At 31.7% G+C, this 23,343-nt stretch overlaps 1 protein-coding gene across 1 annotated transcript in view; it reads right to left on the bottom strand.

Annotated features, from left to right (window-relative positions):
* The window catches only part of LOC140449131 (uncharacterized), a 153,988-nt gene extending 132,104 nt beyond the window's left edge, over nucleotides 1-21,884 (bottom strand). Inside the window, exons 1-8 of the mRNA XM_072542277.1 lie at nucleotides 21,699-21,884; nucleotides 16,025-16,264; nucleotides 14,886-15,028; nucleotides 12,623-12,759; nucleotides 8,612-8,778; nucleotides 6,337-6,561; nucleotides 5,533-5,675; nucleotides 1,158-1,336 (exon numbers count right to left, since the gene is read on the bottom strand). Of these exons, the coding sequence (XP_072398378.1) occupies nucleotides 1,158-1,336; nucleotides 5,533-5,675; nucleotides 6,337-6,561; nucleotides 8,612-8,778; nucleotides 12,623-12,759; nucleotides 14,886-15,028; nucleotides 16,025-16,264; nucleotides 21,699-21,819 (1,355 nt within the window). The 5' untranslated portion in view covers nucleotides 21,820-21,884. The remainder of the gene's footprint in view (nucleotides 1-1,157; nucleotides 1,337-5,532; nucleotides 5,676-6,336; nucleotides 6,562-8,611; nucleotides 8,779-12,622; nucleotides 12,760-14,885; nucleotides 15,029-16,024; nucleotides 16,265-21,698) is intronic.
* Nucleotides 21,885-23,343: the final 1,459 nt, after the last annotated feature.

The following is a 23,343-nucleotide window of genomic DNA, read 5'->3' as shown; positions in this document are numbered from 1 at the left end:
TGGGACTAATGTATACAAAAAACCAAACCAAAAACCAAAACAAAAAAAAAATGAAAATTGCCTGTTCTAATGACAATTCGTTTTAGGAAGAAAAATAATTATTATCTAACATCTATTTTAGTAAAAAATGATTATTCCAGTCGTTCGACATCGATTCGGCAGCAATCGCCTATCAAAAGTAGACAGTCTTTCTACTTCCGTCGAATCGCCTCACTCCGCCGAACGGCCAAGTCGATTTACGGTTTACATGTTCAATTTGCTTTCAATTTAATAATCGATCTAAATCGTTCGATCCAGATCGACCCGTGAAAACGCGCCTTTAGGCCCGTTTTCACGGGTCGATCTGGATTGAACGATTTAGGTCGATTATGAAATCGTTGAAGTAGAAAGACTGTCTACTTTTGATGGGCGATTGTCGCCGAATCGATGACGAACGACTGGAATCGAATGTGTAAACATCTTGTCGAACGAAAACACAACGTGCAGAAAGCCGAGTAGAGTACTTCTTGCGTGTATACAGTTGTTGTTTTTAGTGCGACAAGCTGTAATTTTGGGAAAAAATGAGTGAAAATGGTCAGATGCAGACATGGCAAGATTTTTGGATGCTTAATAAAACTATGATGTATTATGGAATCCACAAACTGAGCTTTATAGCAATCTACAAGCGAGGCGAGCAGCATTGCAAGCAATTCTACAACATATGAATAAACCAAATATGTCTGAAAATTACTTGAAAAATAAAATAAAAAATATTACAACATACAAATTGCGCAACAAATTAACTGCACACCTACATTAATCGTTTCAAGTGATGCCATTTTGTACCACAATTAATTCAACATTTATCGCCTATCGTGTAAACCTTTTTGCTTTCCACACAGATCGAATTATGGTCGAACGATCCAAATCGTTCAACCTAGATCGACCCGTGAAAACGCGCCTTAACTATTTGATCGATTTTTTGTTTAACTAGAGTAACGTATGAAGCAAGTGAAATTTTAAGGCAAATTTCAAAACTGTAACATAATTTTGCCAATATTTAATGATGCAGATTTCGGTTCATTTTATTTTGGAGAAAACAAAAACATATCTAATTATGTTTGTTCTTTCTATACATTTTCTAGCACTGGTTTTATGAAGTATGAAGTTAAACTTAAGAAGAAGTAATTTGAACGTAATCAACTTCTAATTTACTGCTATCTGACCATGTTCGCTGCCAATTATTTCGAGCAGAATTAAATACCTTAAAACTATTCCTCTCTCCATTTCGCCAAGGCTTTGACGGACTATCTTGAAATACAAATCCTCCCACACCAACACCTAGCGTTAGGTACATCTAAAAAATACAACAAACATTTTAGACCTGGCAAATTAACAAAAAACAGATAAAAAAATGTTATTTTAAGTTTTATGATGGAGAGTGAAAGTAAATGAGGCGAAAAGTTTTAATTTATTTCCGGCTAAATTTGATATTCTATCAAAACATTTTAAACGCGAAAGCTGTAGATACATAATATAAAAACATACAACTTTTGTTATATATTATTTTTATTACAATCTCAAAATTACCGAGACAAATGAAGAATTTTTTTTTTATTTTTCATGCTTCTAAAAGTTGATCAATTTTGTTAAAACATAGTGAAAATATACTTTAATATGTTCTTAATTATCACAATTTTTCTTAGAACAAAAATCCCCAAAAGTTTCCGTAATATTAGAATCAAATTATAAGAAGATTAAAGAAACTAATTAGACCATTCGATTTTGCGGTTCTTGGATTAAAAATTCTTCTTCTTCTTCTTTTTATGTAGACATGACCGTCTGTTTTTCAATGTGCCTCCAGTAAGTTGTCGTTCCATCGTTTTCGTGGTCTTTCTATTGATCGTCTTCCTAGTGGGGAACCGGGGGATCGTGTTTCTGCCGCGTATGTCAATATTGGTCTGATGACTGTTTTGTAAGTTCTGCTTCTTTCCCGATATTTTTATTTCTCCATATTGTTTTATTTAAGCAGCCTGCGGCTCTGTTTGCTCTATTCACTTAATCTCCCACTTCAGTTTGGAGCTTTCCGTAGCTAGATAATATGATGCCTGGATATTTAAACTCCATCACTTGTATTATCTGACCCTCCAGTTCCAATTTACATCTTAGTAAATTTGCTGTTATAATCATGCATTTTGTCTTTTTTGGTGAAATTAACATGTAAAATTTTCTGGCGGTTATATTAAATTGGTGCAGCATACGTTGTAAATCGTCTTCAGTTTGTGAAAGTAGTATTGTTTCGTCTGCATAGCAGATTATTTTAAGTTGTTTTTACTCCCTGTGTAATTGCCAGCTTCAATAGGGTCGGTTAGTTCTTATTTTACTTTTACTTTTATTGTGTTGCTTTGGTAGATATTTTCGATCGTTTTGATTATTCCTAGAGGTATCTCTCTTGGGGACAATAAGTGGATAACCCTCTTTAATTTGATTGTCAAATGCCTTCTTAAAGTCAACGAAACATAGATATGCCGGTTTGTTGTATTTTAATGATTCCTCTTGCAGTGGCCTCATTATAAATATATCGTCGATGTATGATCTTCCCGACCTAAAACCTTGTCGTTTTTCTGCTAGTATTATAATTTCTTTCAGTCTATTTGTTATCACTTTGGTTGTTAATATTCGTGTTGTGTTTATTAAATGAATTCCTCTGTAATTTTCAGGGTCTGATTTGTTTCCTTTCCTTTTTTTAGAGAAGTATTAGGATGCATGATCTCCATTCTTGAGGAATTCTGGTTTGTTCTATTATTTTTTGAATTAGTTTTAATAGTTGTTTGGTCAGTTTGGTCAGAGTTCGTTCGGTAGTCTGTCCTCTCCTGGTGATTTTTTTTTTAATTTCCTTAATGCTTCCTTTACCTCTTCCTCCTCAATATTTATTCCTTGGTTTGTCGTCACCTCTTGTGTCGGTGGTTCATTATCGTCACTTTTAGTAAATAGGAATCGAAAGTAATCTACCCATGTTTAAGTGGGGCTAGAAATAAATCATTACCAATGTCAGAAAAGTACTCATTCCATATTATACAGATGATTCAATTATCTCACAGGATTTATTAAAATCAAGTAGTTGCAGCAGTGAAACCACTCGTGAAAGTTATAGATGTGGCTGCAGAAAACACGGACTTCAATTTACCGATCTATGTTTGAAATGTAGTGATTTAGGAAACTGTTCAAATGTTCAGTTTGAAAAATGAAAATGATTTAGAAGACGCAACACTTAAGGAAGAAGAGACCAGTGTAGCACCGAACTCGGAGTATTTATTTGATGAATCAAGTGATCAGGATCAAGTGATCAGGACGACGTACTTTAAATCATCATCATCAACCTGTACGCGTCCACTGCTAGACATAGGTTTCCCTAAGTGTTTCCATATGTCTCTATCTTGTGCGGCTTGTAACCAGTTACTGCTAACATGCTTCAGGTCGTCAGTGTATCTAATTGGTGGGCGTTCTCTGCTTCGTCTTCGTCCGTTCTTCGGGCGATTTCTTCTTTCTTTTTAGCGACGCGATTTTTTCGATAGCGTCTGTATTTTTTGTTCTACGACGTATTTCTTCATTTGAGATTCGGTCTCTCAGAGAGACATCCAACATCTGGCTCTCCATACCCCTCTGAGTAACACGAATGTTGTTCACTAGCTTTTTTGTAAGTGTTAATGTTTCCGCTCCATAAGTGAATACAGGTAACACATATTGGTCAAAAACTTTCCTTTTGGGGCATATGGATAGATCCGATTTAAATACATAGTTTAATTTACCAAATGCTGCCCAGGCTAATCCTGTGCGTCGTGGGGAGCTCACATGTCTGGTTATCTCTGCTCAACCGAATTTCATGTCAAGTACTTATACGAGGCATTAAATATACTTCAAAAAGAACTAAAAAATATTCAATTCGACTATGAACACGATAAAAATTTGAGAAAAAGAAAGAGGTATCTTTAATATTACTGATTTTTTATATACTGCTTTAATTAATTTTTATTAGTGTACAGTGTGAAAATAAAAATTGTTAAACTATTAAATACAATTTCTTACACTTTTAGTGGCCTAATAATGCAATTTGCGTTTCTTAAAGTGTTATCTATTTTTTTTTAAATAGAAACCACTATGTTTTGTGATTTCATTAAAAAGTATCTATGTTTTAACGAAGAAAATATTGAGCCCTAGATAAAGCAAAAAAAAATTTCACCATGGAATTTTTCTTAAAAAAAATGGCTATTTTTTAACCAAGTTTAAATCAAAATTAAATACCTTTATGTACGAAAAAAATTCGATTTTCTTTATTTTCTCGGTAATTTATATTAACTACAGCTTTTGTATTAGAAATTTTTTGATACCATTTCAAATTTCGCCGGAAATTGGAACATGTTTTTACCCCCTTTTTACATTCCCTTCAAATCACACATTTAATTTTATTTTGTACTCCCACCTACCACTGTCTATCATAAAACTTTAGAACATTTTTTAATTAAAATTAAATTTGCTTGGTCTATTCTCAAAAAAGAGTAACATAGAAAAAGCGTAGTTTATCTTTAGAGACCCGAAGCAAAAGATAGACTATCAATGCCAATTTGTTCTAATGCTACATGATTTTCTACTTGTGTTGTTCTTCCCGTTAGGTAATGTCCGTTAGGTAACCGTAATAATTTTTATATAAGTCATGATCTACCAGTATAGTGTAAATAGGATATTACCAGTTTCTTATCTCAATTTTTTACAGAAGGAAAAAATAATAATCTTTCTTTGCACATATGGGACTATTACTACTCTGTTCGTCTTCAGTCCTATTGGTCTTCCAATTTTATTGTTTTGTCCCTTTTAGAATAAAAATAGGCAGTCACTCCTAGTTGTTATTCCTTCTGACAGAGTTGATAGGACGTATGAATGACTTATAGAGAACTTACCTATACTTAAGGACGGCTAAACAGGACCGAGGCAGACTTGTGGATAACCAAGGTGGATTGAGGATGATTAAAGACGTTTGCCGAACTATGGATTGTTTTTGACTGGAAATACGTAACTATATAATATTGTTTCGTATATTTAGAAGACAGCCAAAATAGGGGATATTTGAGAGGTACCATATGAAAGAACAAATATATGACCATAGTAGAGAGCAAAATCCTAATACATACATGTGTAAGACCATTAGTAGGAAAGTAGATACATTAAGAGAAACTAGAGTCCAGAATGTGACGAGATAGATACAAGCGTGACACCACAAATTGAAGGATCATGTCAACATAATGTATCCAGGAAGAAATCGCGAAAGGGGCCAAAACACACCATCCCAATAAAAAAGACCACTAAGAAGACTCCCGAAGAGGTAGTATGACAGCTAGACATTAACTTTACAAAAGCTGGGATGATAGAATAAATAGCACCATGTGCTACAAGAAGAAGAAGAAGGAACTAATTTTCTTTCAATGATTAAATGGACAATGTAAATACTTACTGAATTCTCAGGCGATATTTTAAAAACAAATAAATAATAAATCTTACTTCTTGGTCGAAAGGTGCCATTAGGGTTCCTTCTTTCCATTTATCGGTATTTAGATTTAATGTTGATCCTAGTGATGCAAAACCTTTAGCTGGGGGATATATGTTTCCATAGACTGTACCATCTACACTGAAACTTATTTCATCTAAAAAAAAAAGTAAAAACAATTTATAGTTTTAATTAAGCAATGAAAGATATTATTCTTTATAAGATAAATATAAAACTCTGAGCCTATAAAACAATAATTAAGCCGATAGTAAGTTATGGATGTAAAATATGGTTTATACTACCGAAATCTGTCAATGCATTAGATGTGTTTAAAAAATATATATTACGAGGAATACTGGGCCCAATCACTAAAAATAACAATAGGCGAATTAGAAATGAAACAGAAAATCAATACTACCACAAAATACTAGGTTGCGGCGATTGCAGGACACGTGGTTCGGATGCATGAAGATGGAATCCGCAGATAATTACTAAACTCAAGAATGCAAGGAAAAAAGAGCTGTTGGAAGAAGATAAACATGCCAAAAATTCATTCGTGGTAATCTTTGGAGAAGCTTACTAAAGCAGACCCAGACACGACTGACTATGGTGTCATTGGATAGATAGATGTTTTAAGTGACATTTAATTTTTTCTTTCGCTTAAATTTACTATTTTCTGTTATTACGCAGAAGGATATCCTCGGCAAAATTGACAACAATTGAAACTTATTAGTCAACTTGGACTAATTTGTTAAAATTTTCTTAGATTTAAGAGTTTTATTAATGTAAATAGACTATATTAAAATAACATTCCTTACTTGGTTTCCAGTCTACACTAAATGTATGAAAGTCATCTGACCATGACGACATCTTACTTTCTATTGTTTTATCGAAGTAGTTTGTAGCTGCAACGCTACGACCAATAGTGAGTCCACCGTGAAGAACATGATTTAAGTCACTGTTCCCAGGCGCAAATGCTATTCTTATTTGATCCGATTGACTTTTTAATCCATACTTTTCATTAACCGGAGTCAAGTGAATTTCTGAAACAAAAATGTTGAATTTAATAAAAGTATCAGCAACAAAAAAATCTTTTTTTGTTCTTTTTAGTACAATATTATCAGTATATATTTAAGATTATTACTTTTAGTTAGAAAATTGAACTAGGCTTATTATCCAATGTAAAGAAATAATACTGGACAGAAATTATGAATTTTCATAATTTTCATTAATTAATAAATATAATAATAAATTATAATATAATATATATATATATATATATATATATATATATATATATATATATATATATATATATATATATATATATATATATATAATTACTTAATAAAATCCTTTGGTGCACTAAAGGATTTTGGTAATAGTATATGATGATAAATTACACAGTAGAAGCTCTGTAAGCAAAAACTCATATAAAGTAACCACCTTTAATAATCGATTCTGAATTCCCGATCCTTAGAATTGGAAATCTCGGTTTTTTTTATACTTATTCATACCGACCATTCTCTTAACCGATCGCGGACATCCGTCACCGAAATTTTCCAGTACCCGTCCATGATAAAAACACACTCAATAAAGGCCAATAAACTTCGACCATTCTTAAGTCTTAAGAATTATTAAATAACTCTATTAAAAGTGGGTTTTAATTAATCTGGGTATATTTGTTTAAGTATTATTGTTTGTTTTAATAAATTATGTTTATTTATTTTTTTTTACTAGTATCTATATTATTTTTTCCTTATTTTTCTTGGAATCCGATAATTAAATAGAAATAAATATTATATGCTTTGAAAAATAAAAATACCAAACGCAAAGTATGTGTCATGGCTGAAAAACAGTTCCGGAATTACAATGTTGCCTAGGGCCCGCTAGAGTCTTAGTCCGCCCCTGCACATAGCAGAAAACGGGGACCACTAAAACAACCACTACATAATATAAAAACAAGAATACATTAAGACAATACATGGATCTCAATAAAAAGACATAATCTTTAAAGGGAGATTAGCTTCTCTAAAACATGCGCAAGATCTAAACTTACGTACACAACAAAATATAAAGCCGAAACATCAACAATTAAAGGATAATGAGAATCAAAATAAGAAGAACTGTCAAGGCTTGACCAACTAACTCTTGGAATAAAAGATGATGTCAGATTATGACAGAAGAACTGGAAATAGAAAATGTGAGTAAAGCAAGTAAGCAATTTTACAAAAATCATATTGACAAAATGCAAGAAGGGAGATTGGTAGAAAACCAAAACAAAAATCCAATAAGTGAAACTTTGACTCCAGACTAAAAATTTGACGTCTATTATTTGACAGACTCACAGATCATTGACAAATAAAGACGAGTCAAAGACAATATTAATTTAAATATTTTTAAAAAATTACTTGGAATACTTACTACAATAATTCATTTCAGATTATAATGTAGCATTGTTTGTTATCAATGAATTTTCTTTTTCGGAACCAGCTAAATACACCATTTTTTTTTCTTCCCAGTGGAGTTTCTTAGTATATTTTAGTTCAATGAATGAATATTTATTGTAATTCCATATTAAATAAAAAAGTTTATAATTTTGGTCAACCCTGTAGAAATAAATATTCAAGTGATTACATCGTTGCAAAGGCAATAAGAGAAAAGGAGAACTTTCAAATGAGCTGTCGCGTGACCTCGGTTTGTATTTAAAAAAATCGTCGAATACGTCATTACGCCGACACTAATGACGTAATGTCCAATACATATATATCAGTTGATGGTCATTCAAAAATTAAAATTGACGTGTTTTAAGATTTTTTTTAAAGTCGTCTGTTTCTGAAATAATGAATTTATGCCGTACATTTGCATCATACTGTATAATACTTATATACCTATGAGCAAGTAAAGTTTATCCAGTTGTAACTTATTTCAGTGAAATTTTTTCACATACCTAAATCTTTTTTTTTTTTATTTTTTAAAAAGGAGTCCGTGCGACTCCACACCACGCTCAATGTAACTGAAATTGCACCTCACCGGTTACGGGTTAATTATTAATAATTTATTAATTTTGAGAATATGTTTATTTATACATACCTGGATAAATCCAGTCTCCTTTAGGAAGCTTAGCACGGACATCGACTTTTCCATATTTAAATGTAACTTTGTTTTTCGTTGTTAATTGTGCTGACGCGATAGGTGGTAAAATAAACCCTGCATCATATTTTCTTTTACAGTCTGTGGTACCTATAGGAGCGGTGCAGCTAAACAAAAAAAAAAGATTCTTGTGAATAAGAATGTTTTTTGTAAAGGATAAATTTGTTTTTAACTACAGTTGTGCCATCTTAATTTTTCTATCTGAGTATTTACACTTAAAATAAAAAATATTAAAATATTTTTATCGTTTCGCTTTTTAAATTTAATTGTTGTAAGGTATGGTGGTCAAACTAAACAAACATTGTAATTAATAATATATTGTAACAAACCATGGTATAATACAATGATCACAAGGTATGATATATTATTGCGCATGCAATTTGGCAGCTGACCGAGGTGTGTGACGTAGTCAAGAACGCTCGAACCCATGGTACAATGAACATAATGAATACAACTAGAGCCGGTTCCATTCCAGAGATGTTAACAGATTTAAATCTAACTCCTAAAAGAGCCTACGATAATATTTTAAAGTTAGGCATGAAGGTGAGCTTTGTCCCAATTGCAAATAAATCATATTTATTCTTTGCCTGGTAGTAAGAATTCGTCATATTATACAAGTGATCATTCTAAAAATGCTGCTATCCTCTGAAATACCATATTCAGTAGAAGAGTTTCTTAACGAATAACTATGAAATTACAGTACCTTTATGTACAAGTAACTTAAGTATTTTGAAGTTATACTTCTATACGCACGGTCGGCGTTGGAAATTTGCATGAGAGTGAATCTGTGAAACCATTACATATGTAAGATAATGAGTAAGAGAGAGACAGAAGATATATTTTCTCTCTCTCTTCCTCTCTCGAGAATAAAAATGTTCCTTTTGTATTTAATATTATATATATTATATATATAATATTGTATATATATATATATATATATATATATATATATATATATATATATATAATATTATATATAATATAATTTGTATTAATATTATTATTTATGTGATATGTTTTGTATTATTTAAAATTAAACGTTTATAATTATTTTAGTCTTTTGTATTTAAAAATAATCACTGTTTTACCGAGAACTGTCAATTTTGAAATCCGTTAGTGTCATGTCTAATTGGCAAATCCATTACGTGTTTGGTTCGTACGCTGGTGGTTGTGAGTTCGAATCCCAATTATGAATTTCCTTTTTTATTTTTGAAATATTTAAAAACCTCACGTTAATCGTATTAAATATATGTAATATACGCAAAAAAACATAAATTTTAAAATAAAATGAAAATTTACAACATAATCTGAGTTGTTGGTTTTTTATTTTTATCTTCGTAAAGTAAGTTAATGTATATTGGCAGTTTTAAATACTTATGAATATTACATTTTAATTTATATTGTATTATTATATTGAATTATGTTGCAGTGTATTTATTGTATTGCAATTTTTAAATTAATAATAAAATAAACAATGAATTTTACTGCAGAGTATGTGTAATTTTTTTTTGCATTCAACTCCTTTTATACATATATAAAAATAAAAATATATATTTTCATTAGAATATTGATACAATCCTTAATTTACTATACTCCTATTACAGGTCAAATGTTTATATACAGCAAACGATGCACCATATACCTATATAACTAATTCTTTTTCTCTTTCTGCTCTCTCTTATCTATAGCATTACATATGTAATGATTGTGCAGATTGGCTCCTATATAAATTTTTAACAGCGAACGCGTGTATAGAAGTATAACTTCTACCGGCAGTCCCACTGGACTGCCACACGCGTTTTTTTATATATATATTTGGGTATCATACAACTTCAATTTATTAGTTCGTAATGTAATTCGTAAATCGTAATTATTTAAATTTTGCAATTAGTTGTTTATTTTATTATCTTTTATTTTTGTGATATTGGCGATTTTTGTAATTTCAGTAAATTTTAATTATTGTTATTATTTTCTGACTTTTTGTAAGCTTTGTCCATAAAATTGTACAATTTTCTGTGACAATAAAGCATATTTCTAGTTTATTCTATTCTATACTCATACGATATAAACAGTTATCTTCCAAGTCTCCAAGTCTTATCCAAGTTTTAAACATAGTGTTAAAGAACTCTTGATTTACCACAGTTTCTATTCTAATGATGAGTATCTGTCTCATGTACTGTATTGTATTTTTTATGTTTGACGAATGTAATAATGTAGAAATGTACATGAATAAATCTATCTTATACTTTTTAAATTTCCTCCCTTTTTCCTATTAACATATTACAACACCATTAACTCTTTAAAGGACACCGAATAAAGTCAAGATAAACAATAGTACAACATAAATCTTTGAGGTCCATTATCATTTAAATTTGTTTAGAATAATATTAGAAAAGGTTATACAGGAAGCAAACATTCATAGAACAGGTCTGATCTACAAAAAAAAACATCACCGCTTAGCATTTGCAAACGACTTGGTAATCTTGGCTAGAAAGAAAATAGAGCTGATGGAAACAGTCATGAAACTGAAAGAGAGGGTAAAAACCAAAGGATTGTATATAAATGAATCAAAAACGAAGTTTATGGAATGTATAAATAATAAATTCGTTCATAAGAATGATAACAGCAAAGGTAACACAATATAAATTTGAAGAATTATATCCATTAGACCCAAGTATTATACTTTTTTGAAATCAGCTCATTTTTATCGATCTAAAAATGTCCTAAAATACAGGGTGTTACATTTAAAAAAAGAGCCGATGACGTCATCACTGTAATGTGTATCACCTTGTATAATGAAATTTTAAAAGTTATAAGTTAAAAGATTTGAGTACTTAGGAAATGTCTTCACAAGAGTACCTAACTGTGAGGAAGAAATAAAGAAAAGAATTATGTCTGGCAACCGCGCTGTATATGCTCTGGTTGTTAAAAAGCAAAAATATATCTCGAAGAGCAAAACTAAGGACATACAAGACCGTAATAAGGCTAATAGTGATGTGTGCTTCTGAAAAATGGGTCACAACAAAAAAACACCAGGAGTTTTTATTAGTTTGAGAGCACAAAATCTGGTGGTAACATATTAGCGGTAATTAACGTTCAAAGACTTAGATGGTTGGGTCATGTGCAGAGAATGATTCCATCTAGAATTCCCAGAATGGTACTACCTAGTGCATTAGCAGGCAAAAGGCGAAGAGGAAGACCGAGGTCAAGATGGAGCAACGAAGTTAAAGAAGATATGAGAAGACTTAACGTAACTCACTACTGGGAAAAAAATGGAGTGACAAAGAATAGTACATCAGCCAAAAATACCAAGATAATTGGTCAGAATAGCCATGATGATTGCCAACCTTCGTCGCGGAGATGGCACTTAAAAAAGAAGAAGATAATTTTATGTGTGAAAATTACAAAAGATGTCATTTAAAACATTGTGCAATATTGTGTGACCTCACTACACTTATATTCGATGGACAGGTAGCTTATCCGATCTAAATAAAGTTGACTTTATCATTATTTATGTTGATTTTGTGTTTAGTTCGTCATGCGCGAAGCGAATCGATTTTGGAACATTATGTATCATACCTATGGTAACAAACCATCTACATCTACTATTGTGACGCCTATGGAGTGCCTCTATGATCTATTGATCAACCCGTTAAAATATGTACCGCTACCTTGCAGAAAGTAATGTGTGTTTATATTATTTAATTAATGTCAATACACATATTTTTATCCATCGTTATAATTTTCTTGTAAAACCAAAAAATTCATGAGAATAACTACTAAGTTCGTGCTAGGTATAATATTTATATTTCTTTTATTATATTATTTAAAAATATGTAATTTTAAATATATGTATTGCTTAAATATTTCTTAGAAAATATCCTATATTTCTTTAACTACAAGATTGAATTTTCAGCATCATATGTGAAATATGCATAGGATTCTACTCACCTGTTTCCAAAATCGAATGCGGATGTTAAAAATCCATTACCAAAGATATCTTCGGATGGAACTGGCCTTATTTGTAGGTTATTGTCTTTTATTCGGAAAATTTCTGGATTGTTGACATATAATACAAACTCGTAATCCTAGAATTTAAAAATATTATACCTATAGGAGCATACAAGGTGTGTCACGACCAGCTTACACTATCTATATATCGGAAAGTGCTTACACGATATTTATAAAAATTTGTTTATGGAGATTTCCATTTATTTTAACAGCCATGCTACATTTGGTTAGATTCTACGTAAGATACTAGTTAAAAGTTAATATCTCATGAATTTATACCCATAATGTCTTAAAAATTTTTGCACACAAAGAGTAGGTAACGTTCTTGTAGTAAATCATAAATTAGTCAACTGATAAGAAGAGACTTTCAAAATGGACAAATTACAAAGATACGCAATTACAAAATGAAGAAAATATGCACTATAGACAACAATCAATAATGTCAAAGATCATCCAGCTTTCTGTATCCAAAATTGAACATAATTCTCCCCTGATTTCTTCCAATTCTGTCGGTCTTGAGCTTCCTGCAGCCAGTTTCTAGCGATTATTTTGACGTTATCTGTCCATCGTGTAGGTGATCTACTTCTGCTTCTTATGTCTAGTTTTTGGTCTCATAATCTCTTCACTGTAATTTTTTTGAGCCCACCGCCCGTCATTCACTCTGGCTATATGGTCTACGCAGTTCAACTTCAACCACGCTATGTGCGCTATGGCATCTTTGACGCATGTCCTTCTTATTTTCTTGTTTTTAACCCTGCCTCTGAGGGTCACCTTGTATAATAAAATTTTATTGTAAAATGTAAAACATTAAATTTAAAAATCGACTTGTTTTAGAATTTTTTAAAAAGGCTTTTCATTTAGGAAATATCGAATTTATTCCATACTTTGCGGACACACTGTATATTTGGGTATCACATGCAGCAACTTACACTTATTTGTAAACTAGTGCGTACGGTTTTATTATGCAATTTGAAATTTAGTGAAATTTTGCAATTGATTGTATATGTGTTATAAGTTGTATTTTGTGATATTGACGAGTTATGTAATTTTAGTAAATTTTAATTGTTATTGTTATTTTTTTGACTTTTTGTAAGCTTTTTCCATAAAATTGTACAATTTTCAGTGACAATAAAGCATATTTCTATTCTATTCCGTTGCAGCCGACTTTTGGATTTTCTCTTGGTACCAGTTTTGTCATGCATTGTGTCTTTCCAAAATTTGTGTTCAAACCAACTTTCTTACAGGCGGCATCTAACTGAGTAAGCATAGTTACAGTCTCTTTTAAGCTATCTGTTATCAGAACTAAGTCGTCAGCAAATCGTAGGTGGAAGAGCATTTGGCCGTCGAGATTGATTCCTTTTCCGTTTCACTCCAATTATTTGATATCATGTTCCAGAACTGCCATAATGAGTTTATGAGATAACGTGTCTTTTAACTTTGTGTAATATTACAGTCCTGGTTGCATTATTTTATATGTTTTCGATCAGTTTGGAGAACCGATAATCTATACAACTTTCCTCCAACGCTCTCATTAAGCTGTTAATTTCTATCCTATCAAATAGGATCGAAAGTCTACAAAAGCCAGGACCAATAGTCGTTTGTATTCAATGGATTTTTCTATAATCCATTTTATGCAGTGAAGGTGATCGTTAGTGCCAAAATATTTTCTAAAATCTGCCTGTTCCCTAGGTTGGTAAAAATCCTAATTTTGTTTCACGTCTATTTATTATTATTCTTGTGAATGACTGCTAGAGGTAGTTAACAGGTTTATAGGTCAGTAATTTTTGAGGTCTGTTGGATCGCACTTTTTATTTAATAAATTGGTAAGTGCACAGTGCCATCTTGTAAGTGTTTCACTTTGGTGCAGACATAAGTTAAACAGTTCCTTTATTTCTTCTAAACGTCTGTCTCATCCCACCTTTGCCGCTAGTATAACGATATTATCTTCTCCTGGAGCTTTATATCTAACAAAGACACAAAGAAAACATAAAAATACATTATTAAATACATGTATTTAATAATGTATATTAAATACATGTATTTAATATTGAAGAAGTGTCATAAGAGAAGAAAAATGTTTTTTTAGTATAAATAGATAACATAATTACAGCAACATAAATGCTCCAATTCTCTATGTGTCCATTGACAATAAAAACTGAACTTCCCCTAGCATTAGTGAATATTCTTTATAGAAATAACTTACCGGTGCATCTGCATATCGCCGTTCCACTGTCCAAAAATCGGTTTTACTTGAAAAGTCATCAAATAATATGACTCTATTATTATTTACGGGCTTTGTCGTTGGCTTTCCTCTAATTACAGGTACATCGGGATTATGGGAAAATTCTGAAAGAAAACGTTAGAATTATAAACCTTACCACTTTAATCAGTAAATGTGTAGCAATAAAAACTTGCTGTAAAAACTTATTTACTTCCTTCTGGCCAGTTGGAGCTTCGCAGGACACAATGCCCGACTGAAGAATAAAAGATGGAACCACGAAATACAACAACGAGACCATGGATAGAAAAGAGAAGCAGAGAAAGAACACAAATGAGATGGGCTGATGACATTAAGAAGATCGGAGGACACAACTAGAAGAAAATGGCGCAAAATAGAAAACACTGGATTGATTTGGGGGAGGCCTATGTCCAAATTTGGATTACTTAAGGCCGAAGAAGAAGACCGGTTTATAATGATCATTTTTCCGTTCGATTAAAGTGCGCACTTTTAAAAATCTAGTTATATTTTCAATTCATTTTGTATAATTAAGTATTCCATATTTATATGATAAGCTTGAACGAGACTTTATCACCGTAGATTTTTCTTGCATTATATTTTACAGGAATGACAAAAAACTGTATGTATAGGATTACAGAAGTACAACAACCAGTCTCGAACTCTTTTGTTGGCTATATCTATCTTTTTCTTCTGCTTTTAGCTTTACAACCTTTATGGATATTTGCCAGGTTGGCAATTTCTTCACATTCAGATCTTTCTTCTGACCTCTTCTCCATTCTCTGACATTGTTCGTTCTTTAAGTTATCGTAGTTATGATTTTTTCCGGGGATAATTTACTAGCTTGTCGTCCAACTGTCCTCCTTTATCCGGACTTGGGTGTGACAATGGCAGTTACTGGCGTTAATTTTTTAAAAAATACGCTAAAACTTTTACGCAATGAAAAAACAATCTTCAAAAATGACACAATAATTTTAAGAAATGTTTTACATAAATTTGGTGTAAAGGAACTTTTATTAACGGAACTTGAGTTCTTATAATAAACATCCAAAAATTATAAATAATAATTACATCATGCAACTTTTATGTCTCTAACGGCCTCTTACCTCTAACTTCGTATTGTTGATCTGTTAAACGATAACCTAAAGTATTTCTTCCATCATTATAATCAACATACAACCAATAGTATATAATATCGCCCTTTTTTAGTCTAGTCTCTTTGTCCCTAAATACCCAAGAACCATTCCTTGGTTTTAAGATGTCCTTTGCGAATGTTCCAGCTTCTAAACCATCAAAGTCTTCATTTATCTTTCCATGGAACGCAAATAGCTTTATGCCTTCCTCATCTGAAATATTAAAGATCACGTATAATTTTTATTTGTATAATGAAACATAAGGATAACCTAACAAAATGTTTTATCGTGGTATTTTTATATAAACTACTTAAGTGGTTCATTTTATAAGATATGCAGAATTTTTAACATCAAAATTAACACTTCTAAAATAAAGTTTCACTATTATTCCTAGTTTTTATTTTTTTTTTTACTAAAAGTGTTCTTTTAGAAAAGCAACCTACCACTGCTTCAAAGAAAGATGAAATTTTTACCTGGCTGACAACAAATAACATCCAATTTGACCCAAAATTTACAACACCTGAATTATTATTACAAGTTGCAAAAATGAATAAAAAAGAAAATGTGTAGGTTATTGATGAGTTACTAAGAGAGCATGGTCATGAAGTGTTGAGACTACCTCCTTATCATTGCGAATTCAACGCTATTGAATTAATTTGGGCAAATTGCAAGTCATATTACAATAAGCATATTGGTAAGGACCGCTATTCTGATAGTGCTGTTATAAATATGTGGAAAGAGGCGCTTAACCAATGTAATGGAGACCTTTGGGGAAAATGTGTAAGACATACTCATGAAATTATCCAAAAGTGGTTTGTCCGAGAGCAAAATATAGTTGATATTGATATTCAACCCATCATAATAAATCCTGGAGATAGCCCGGATTCTGAAAGTGAAGCAGATATATAATTTTGATATTTTGTTTTTTTTTTCAATTTATTTTAATAATTTTAGTAACAGTAATTGATCCAATCTTTAGGCTAAAACAATGAAACCTTTTAGACATAACTTTCCACACTTTATTTTGGAAACTACAGAAAAGTTCGATACACAAGTAAAAAAAATTGATAAAAACCAGCTAGTATAAAAAATAAATACTAAGTCTCTAGGTATGCGACATAAGGAAAGTCGTATTATTTTAACCTAACAGATTGAGCACTAATTTGTAACACCCTTTAAGTTTTCAACAAATTAATGTATTTTCGAAAATTTTCTTTTTCCGTTGTTTTTATTGTTTTGTTTTGTAAAGTTTAATTAATTTTTTGTGTTAGTAACTTAGTTCAAAAAGCATGCACAAGAGTTTTTTGATCTTTTAGGGCATTTTCTTATCCTTAAGCTTAAAAATTGAATGCATATGTATACGATGTAAATGTTTAATATTGTATTTTGAATGAAAACTTTTTTTTCATTCAGTAACTGGCTTCGGCTGTTGGATGCTTTGGTGTATAAATAAATAAATAAATAAATAAATATGAGAATTTAAGCTGTTTAATCTTGGGTCCATCTTTCTCGACTACAGTATTTCAAATAGAGCATTTCTTCCAATAATCATAATAACGTTGAATATGTAGAAAACTCAAAATTACGTTCAAAACAATTCTATGAGTTTTTAACATCCAGTACAATAAATAAACAAAAACAATCACTATAAATACGTTTAACGGGATATTAAACATTTCCTAATTATTTCATGAATCTAGAAAAGACTTACGTTTGGTTTAAACGCTTTGATTTAATTCGTACAACTATGATGTGCAAAGATACGGCGAACGGAGATGAGAGAAAATTTTGTCGACAATTTTATTTTTATCCACTTAGATACGGTGTTGATTCCAAGTGGACAGTTTTTGAACCAAGATCCATCCTTCCAGTTGGTGTGAACGGTAAGAAAGAGTCTGTGTAATAAAATTTTTGGCCCTGTTTTTTCATTTATTTTAAAAATAATCTGGGCATACCTTTTCGTTTGATGAATTTCCTACCAGCCATTTGCTGCTTGCCAAACTTTTCGAATCGCCTTAAGTAATTTGTTTTGGCAAAAATGCTGTTGTATTCAATTCGGCCTGTAAATTCTCCCATAACATCAAATTCATCTGGAAAAAGTAAATCTTGCAGTTTACGGCCTCATTGCCTCTCCAAGCAAGTTCAAATGAACAAAAGTGAAAAAACTTTTTGTGCTCCTTCGCGGGTTTCCTCGTCGTAGCTTTGTATGATTTTCAATAGTTATTCGGTGGATATTGCTTTTGAACTGAGTCTTCTTTTTACTTGAACACTTTGAAGCTGCCTCCGCTTGATATCTTTGGCCAATCTTGCACATTTGAAAGATATATCTCTGAAAGGGTCGATTTTTATGCCGTACTCCGTAAAATATTGTTCTTGTACCATTTTTGCTGTAGTATTCCACATTGACTTTACAGTTGAGTCTTTATAATCTTCGCCATTGCCTTTTTTCATATTAAAAGAATAATCCCCGAGATTTTTTGCTAGTTCTGTTATGGTAGTACATCTTCCAAGCGTAAAATTTCTTAACCGTAGGAATTTGGAAAATTTTTCCAAATAGAACTTCTGGACCTCTGCGTGTACTGGGACATTTTCCGAAACCAATTTTTTGATTTCTTCATCTGACTGGCATCCAAATCTTGATTTTTCGTCTGTATTTATTGAAACTGCGCAAAATTGATTACGCCTCAATGACGTTTGTCAAACTGACAACAATAGAATTACCAGACACCTTCGTGACAGATTTGTCATAATTTTGTCGCTGAGAAATCGCGGGTAGAAAGGAGTTTTGTCAGTAGGAAACGTGGCGTTGCTGTGACATTTTACCAGTTAAAAATATTCTAGTGAAATAGTCATGATAATATGAATGAAGAAAATTACGAAACATGTTGAAAGAACAGTTAATACTATAAAGATGGCGTCCGATAAGGATGATCGCGACAGTGAGAGCGAAAAACCCAAGAATACTTGTTGCAAAACTAAAAAAATAAGCACAATAATATGTGTAAAGTGTGGAAAAGCCTTCCATAAATCATGCACGGCACGGGATTGAGCCGGAAAACTTCAAATTTGAGATGAAACGCGTGTGATTTGTTGTGATTCTGACATAACCTTAAATAGTGGGGATGGCATGGAAAATACGATCATTTATCTGCTAAATGAACTAATTTGTGAGTTAAGAAGTAAAAAATCAAATCCTAGAGGAAAATAATAAGCTGCTATGGGCAAAAATAGAAAGCATAGAGAAAAAGTTAACAAAAAATTCCATGGAGGTAAAAAATGCTGCAAAAACTAAGGATAACAATAACAATCCATTAATTTTAAGACAACAAAATGATTTGAAAGAGACTACAAGGTCAGTTGAAGCAGTCACAGAACAGCCACTTTGTTCTGTTGATTTGTCTGAGCTACCACCTAAACCAAGAATATCAAGCAGTTCAATGGCACCCGTGATACCTGTTAAAGATATCAACCGCCCGCTGATTGAAGATGAAAATGATAAATGGGAAAAAAATAAATAAATTTTATCTGCGAAAAAATGAAAACCAGGACAGATCAGTACAAAACTTCATTTAAAATTACCGTTCCAGACCTAAAAATACCTCAATTGCAGTTGCTCAAATATCAAAAAAACTTAATTGAATATGTTTCATCAGAGATTTCTCTTCCTCTGTCTTTTATAGTTAATGCTTCTTTCAGGCAAGGTAAATTTCCTCAAAGTTTAAAACTGGCAATTGTGAAGCCACTACATAAAAAAGGTGAAAAGGTGATGTTACTAAGATGGAGAACTATAGATCAATAAGCCTTCTTCCATCATTCTCAAAAATATTCGAAAAAGCAATATATTTCAGACTACAAAACTTTTTTACTACAAACAACTTATTTAGTAGTTCACAGCATGGTTTTCTCGCAGGGAGATTTGTTGAGACAGCTACCTATGATTTTATATAAAAAATTTTAGAAAAACTGGAGGCAAAGATGAAAACACTTGGTGCTTTTTTGGACCTATCTAAGGCTATCGATAGCCTAGATCATGTTCTTTTATTACCAAAATTACATCTTTATGTAATACAGGGACCGGCAATAAAATAGATACAATCGTTTCTCACAGATAGGTCGAAAAAGGTATGCCTGGAGAAAAAGGAATATAAGGTTTACTCTGATCCTATCAATTTAAAATTAGGCATATCACAGGGGAGTGTCCTGGGGCCTTTTCTCTTTTTGGTCTACATAAACGACCTTCCAAATGCGGTGGTTAGTAGTTCCTCAAACCTTGTAAATTTCGCTGATGACTCAAATGTGCTTTTCTGGGAAAAAACTTTAGAAACACTCCTCACAGTGGCAGAGCAAATTCTAAGCAAGGCTGAGCAGTGGTTCAGTAGAAATCAGTTGTTGCTTAATACTGATATGTCAGTTTTTGTCTACTTTAGAACCAGCCAGTCATGAAAACAGTTTACAGATACAATTAATTTTCTATCACAAAACACGGAACCTGCTAGATCAGTTAAATTTATTGGTATTCATATTGACCAGAATCTGAATTGGGGGAAACAAATACAAAATACAACAAAAAAAAACTGAATAGAGCCTGCTACTCATTAAGAGTGTTAAAGATCTATCTAGGCCAGGGGATTTTACTATCAGTATATTATGCAAACTTTTATTCTGTTATGCGATATAGAGTAATCTTCTGGGGTGCTGCAGTAAATAGCTCAACTGTCTTTATAGTCCAAAAAAAGGCAGTCCGTGTGATCTTAGGATTGAAGGCGGGAGAATCCTGTAGAGGCCGATTCAAATCACCATTCTCTCACTTTCTTAGCCATCTATATATTTCAATGTATTATGTTGCTTTTTAAAAATTTTTCTTTGTTTTGTCACCTGCTTCCCAATCATGAATATAACACAAGAAGCCTTAATTTGAATTTGCCACTTCACATATTGTCTATAACAGAGAGAAGTGCTTTGTATGCGTGTGTTACATTTTATAATAGTCTACCATCTGACATTCAACAGGAAACACACTATAGAGCTTTTAAAAGAAAGGTTTTTCAACACCTAGTTGACATTGAGCTCTATACTGTGCGGAGTACCTGACCTATCCTTCTCCTTGATGAGCATATTTAATTTGTAATGTTAATATATTTTAAATGTGTGATGTAAATATATATATATATATATATATATATATATATATATATATATATATATATATATATATATATATATATATATATTTAATCTCTAATTAATAATGTGACGTTATTTGCTCAATTATGTTTAAAAATTTATGCAAATAAAAATTTACTGTACTCTACTCTACTACTACTCCCCAATTTCATATAGGATCTGTTCTTGCACTGACAATGCTCTATAACATAATATACAAATTAATAGAGTACGTGCCAGTGATTCTAAAAAAGCGTATATGTTATTTTGGTTAGCAAAAAAAATATACCATTTGTAATATCAATGTTAAAACCGCAACGCTATAAAATCTTCAAACAGCACAAACAAGATCATATTCAATATAAAGACAAGTTATTAAATGCGGAAGTGAAAGCATATATTCGAGGATCTTTCAGGAAACTTATCTTTATCGAAATGTATATATATCAAAAAAATTAATCACGTATAAAACTAATTCATTTACCTGGTATTGAAACTGTGAAGCCTTTAGGCTCGTATACTTCCACTACCGCATCAGGCACCTCATACTGAGCTTTAACGAAAGTAAAAGTAAAACAAATGACGACCACAAATAAAATCTTCATATTCACAAACAACGTTCAATATGCGACTAAATATTTAAGATGCGAAGATATAATATGTAAACAATGTCAATAAACACCAGATCTTGATCTTAATATTCGTAGAATAAATTAAAAGACAACATCAGTGGCGTCAAATACGGGAAAACTTGCTATTGGTAAACTAACAACACTCGGAATTTCAATTTTTTCATAATTTATTTTACCGTATTAAAGTTTGTTTATTTACAGTTAACGTTTAAATAGTTGACCTCTTAATTGTTAAATAAATGTGGTTAACAAATCTCGAAATTCCCAGAGTTTGGTTAAACACATTTAATGTGATTTATTAAGCTATACATAATCGTTTTTGCCTAATCAGGATTTTTTTTATATATAAAATTTATTATCCCATGATTCACTTTATACTTCTTAGTAACGTTTTTTACCGAACTTCTTGTTGCTTTAAAAAGACAGTTTTTTGATAACTTAATTTAAGTGGATCCAATTTAACAGAGCTGGGTCATGAACTCGATGGCTTAAAGCACACTTGTATGTCCGTGCATGGCCTTTTTGAGAAAATCGATTTTGAATGTTAATCACTTGTAGCGATACATTCAATATTAAACTTAAATATATAAACTCAATTTGGATTCCGTATTGGCGTAGGTACCCGTGAAGCTCTATTTGCATTCAACGTACTAATCCAGAGATGCTTAGATGTGAACCAAGATATGTACGTCTGTTTCATAGACTACAACAAAGCTTTCGACAAAGTCCGCCACAAAGAGCTAATGGACATCCTTAAAGCAAAATAACTACAACACAATGACCTTCGAATTATAACAAATCTATATTATAAACAGCAGGCACACGTACGCATTAATGAACACACATAAGAAGAGTTCGAAATTAAAAGAGGAGTGCGACAGGGGTGTGTATTGTCACCACTATTATTCAATGCATACTCTGAAGAAATTATGAAAAGAGCTCTTGAGGGAGAAACAGCAGGAATCAAGGTCAATGGATTACCAATTAACATTAGATATGCGGATAATACTATCATAATAACAGACAACCTCCAATACCTCCAAAAGCTAATGAACAAGATAGTTGAGTATGGAGAAGAATATGGATTATCAATAAACACCAAGAAAACCAAATTTATGAGAATATAAAAAACCCAAAATAATGGTGAAAGCCTGACAATTAACGGTAGTGCTTTAGAACAAGTTGAAAACTACCACTATCTTGGCACAATAATTAATCACACAAACGATTACTCCAAAGAAATCAAAGTTCGAATAGAGAAAGCACGTACAAACTTCAATAAAATGAGAAAGGTACTTTGTGCAAGAGAACTAAAATTGGACTTAAGAGTTAGGCTGGCAAGGTGTTATATTTTCTCGACTCTGCTTTATGGGATAGAAGCATGGACACTTAACGCGTCGACTGCTAAAAAGTTGGAAGCATTTGAAATGTGGGTGTATAGAAGAATCCTGAAGATATGATGGACCGAGCATGTAACAAACAACGAAGTCAGAAGAA

The sequence above is a fragment of the Diabrotica undecimpunctata genome, chromosome 8 (genome assembly GCF_040954645.1).
Source record: "Diabrotica undecimpunctata isolate CICGRU chromosome 8, icDiaUnde3, whole genome shotgun sequence".
NCBI classification, from domain to species: Eukaryota; Metazoa; Arthropoda; class Insecta; order Coleoptera; family Chrysomelidae; genus Diabrotica; species Diabrotica undecimpunctata.
The sequence above is the reverse complement of the archived record's forward strand: the minus strand, read 5'-3'. Positions and strand labels throughout refer to the sequence as shown.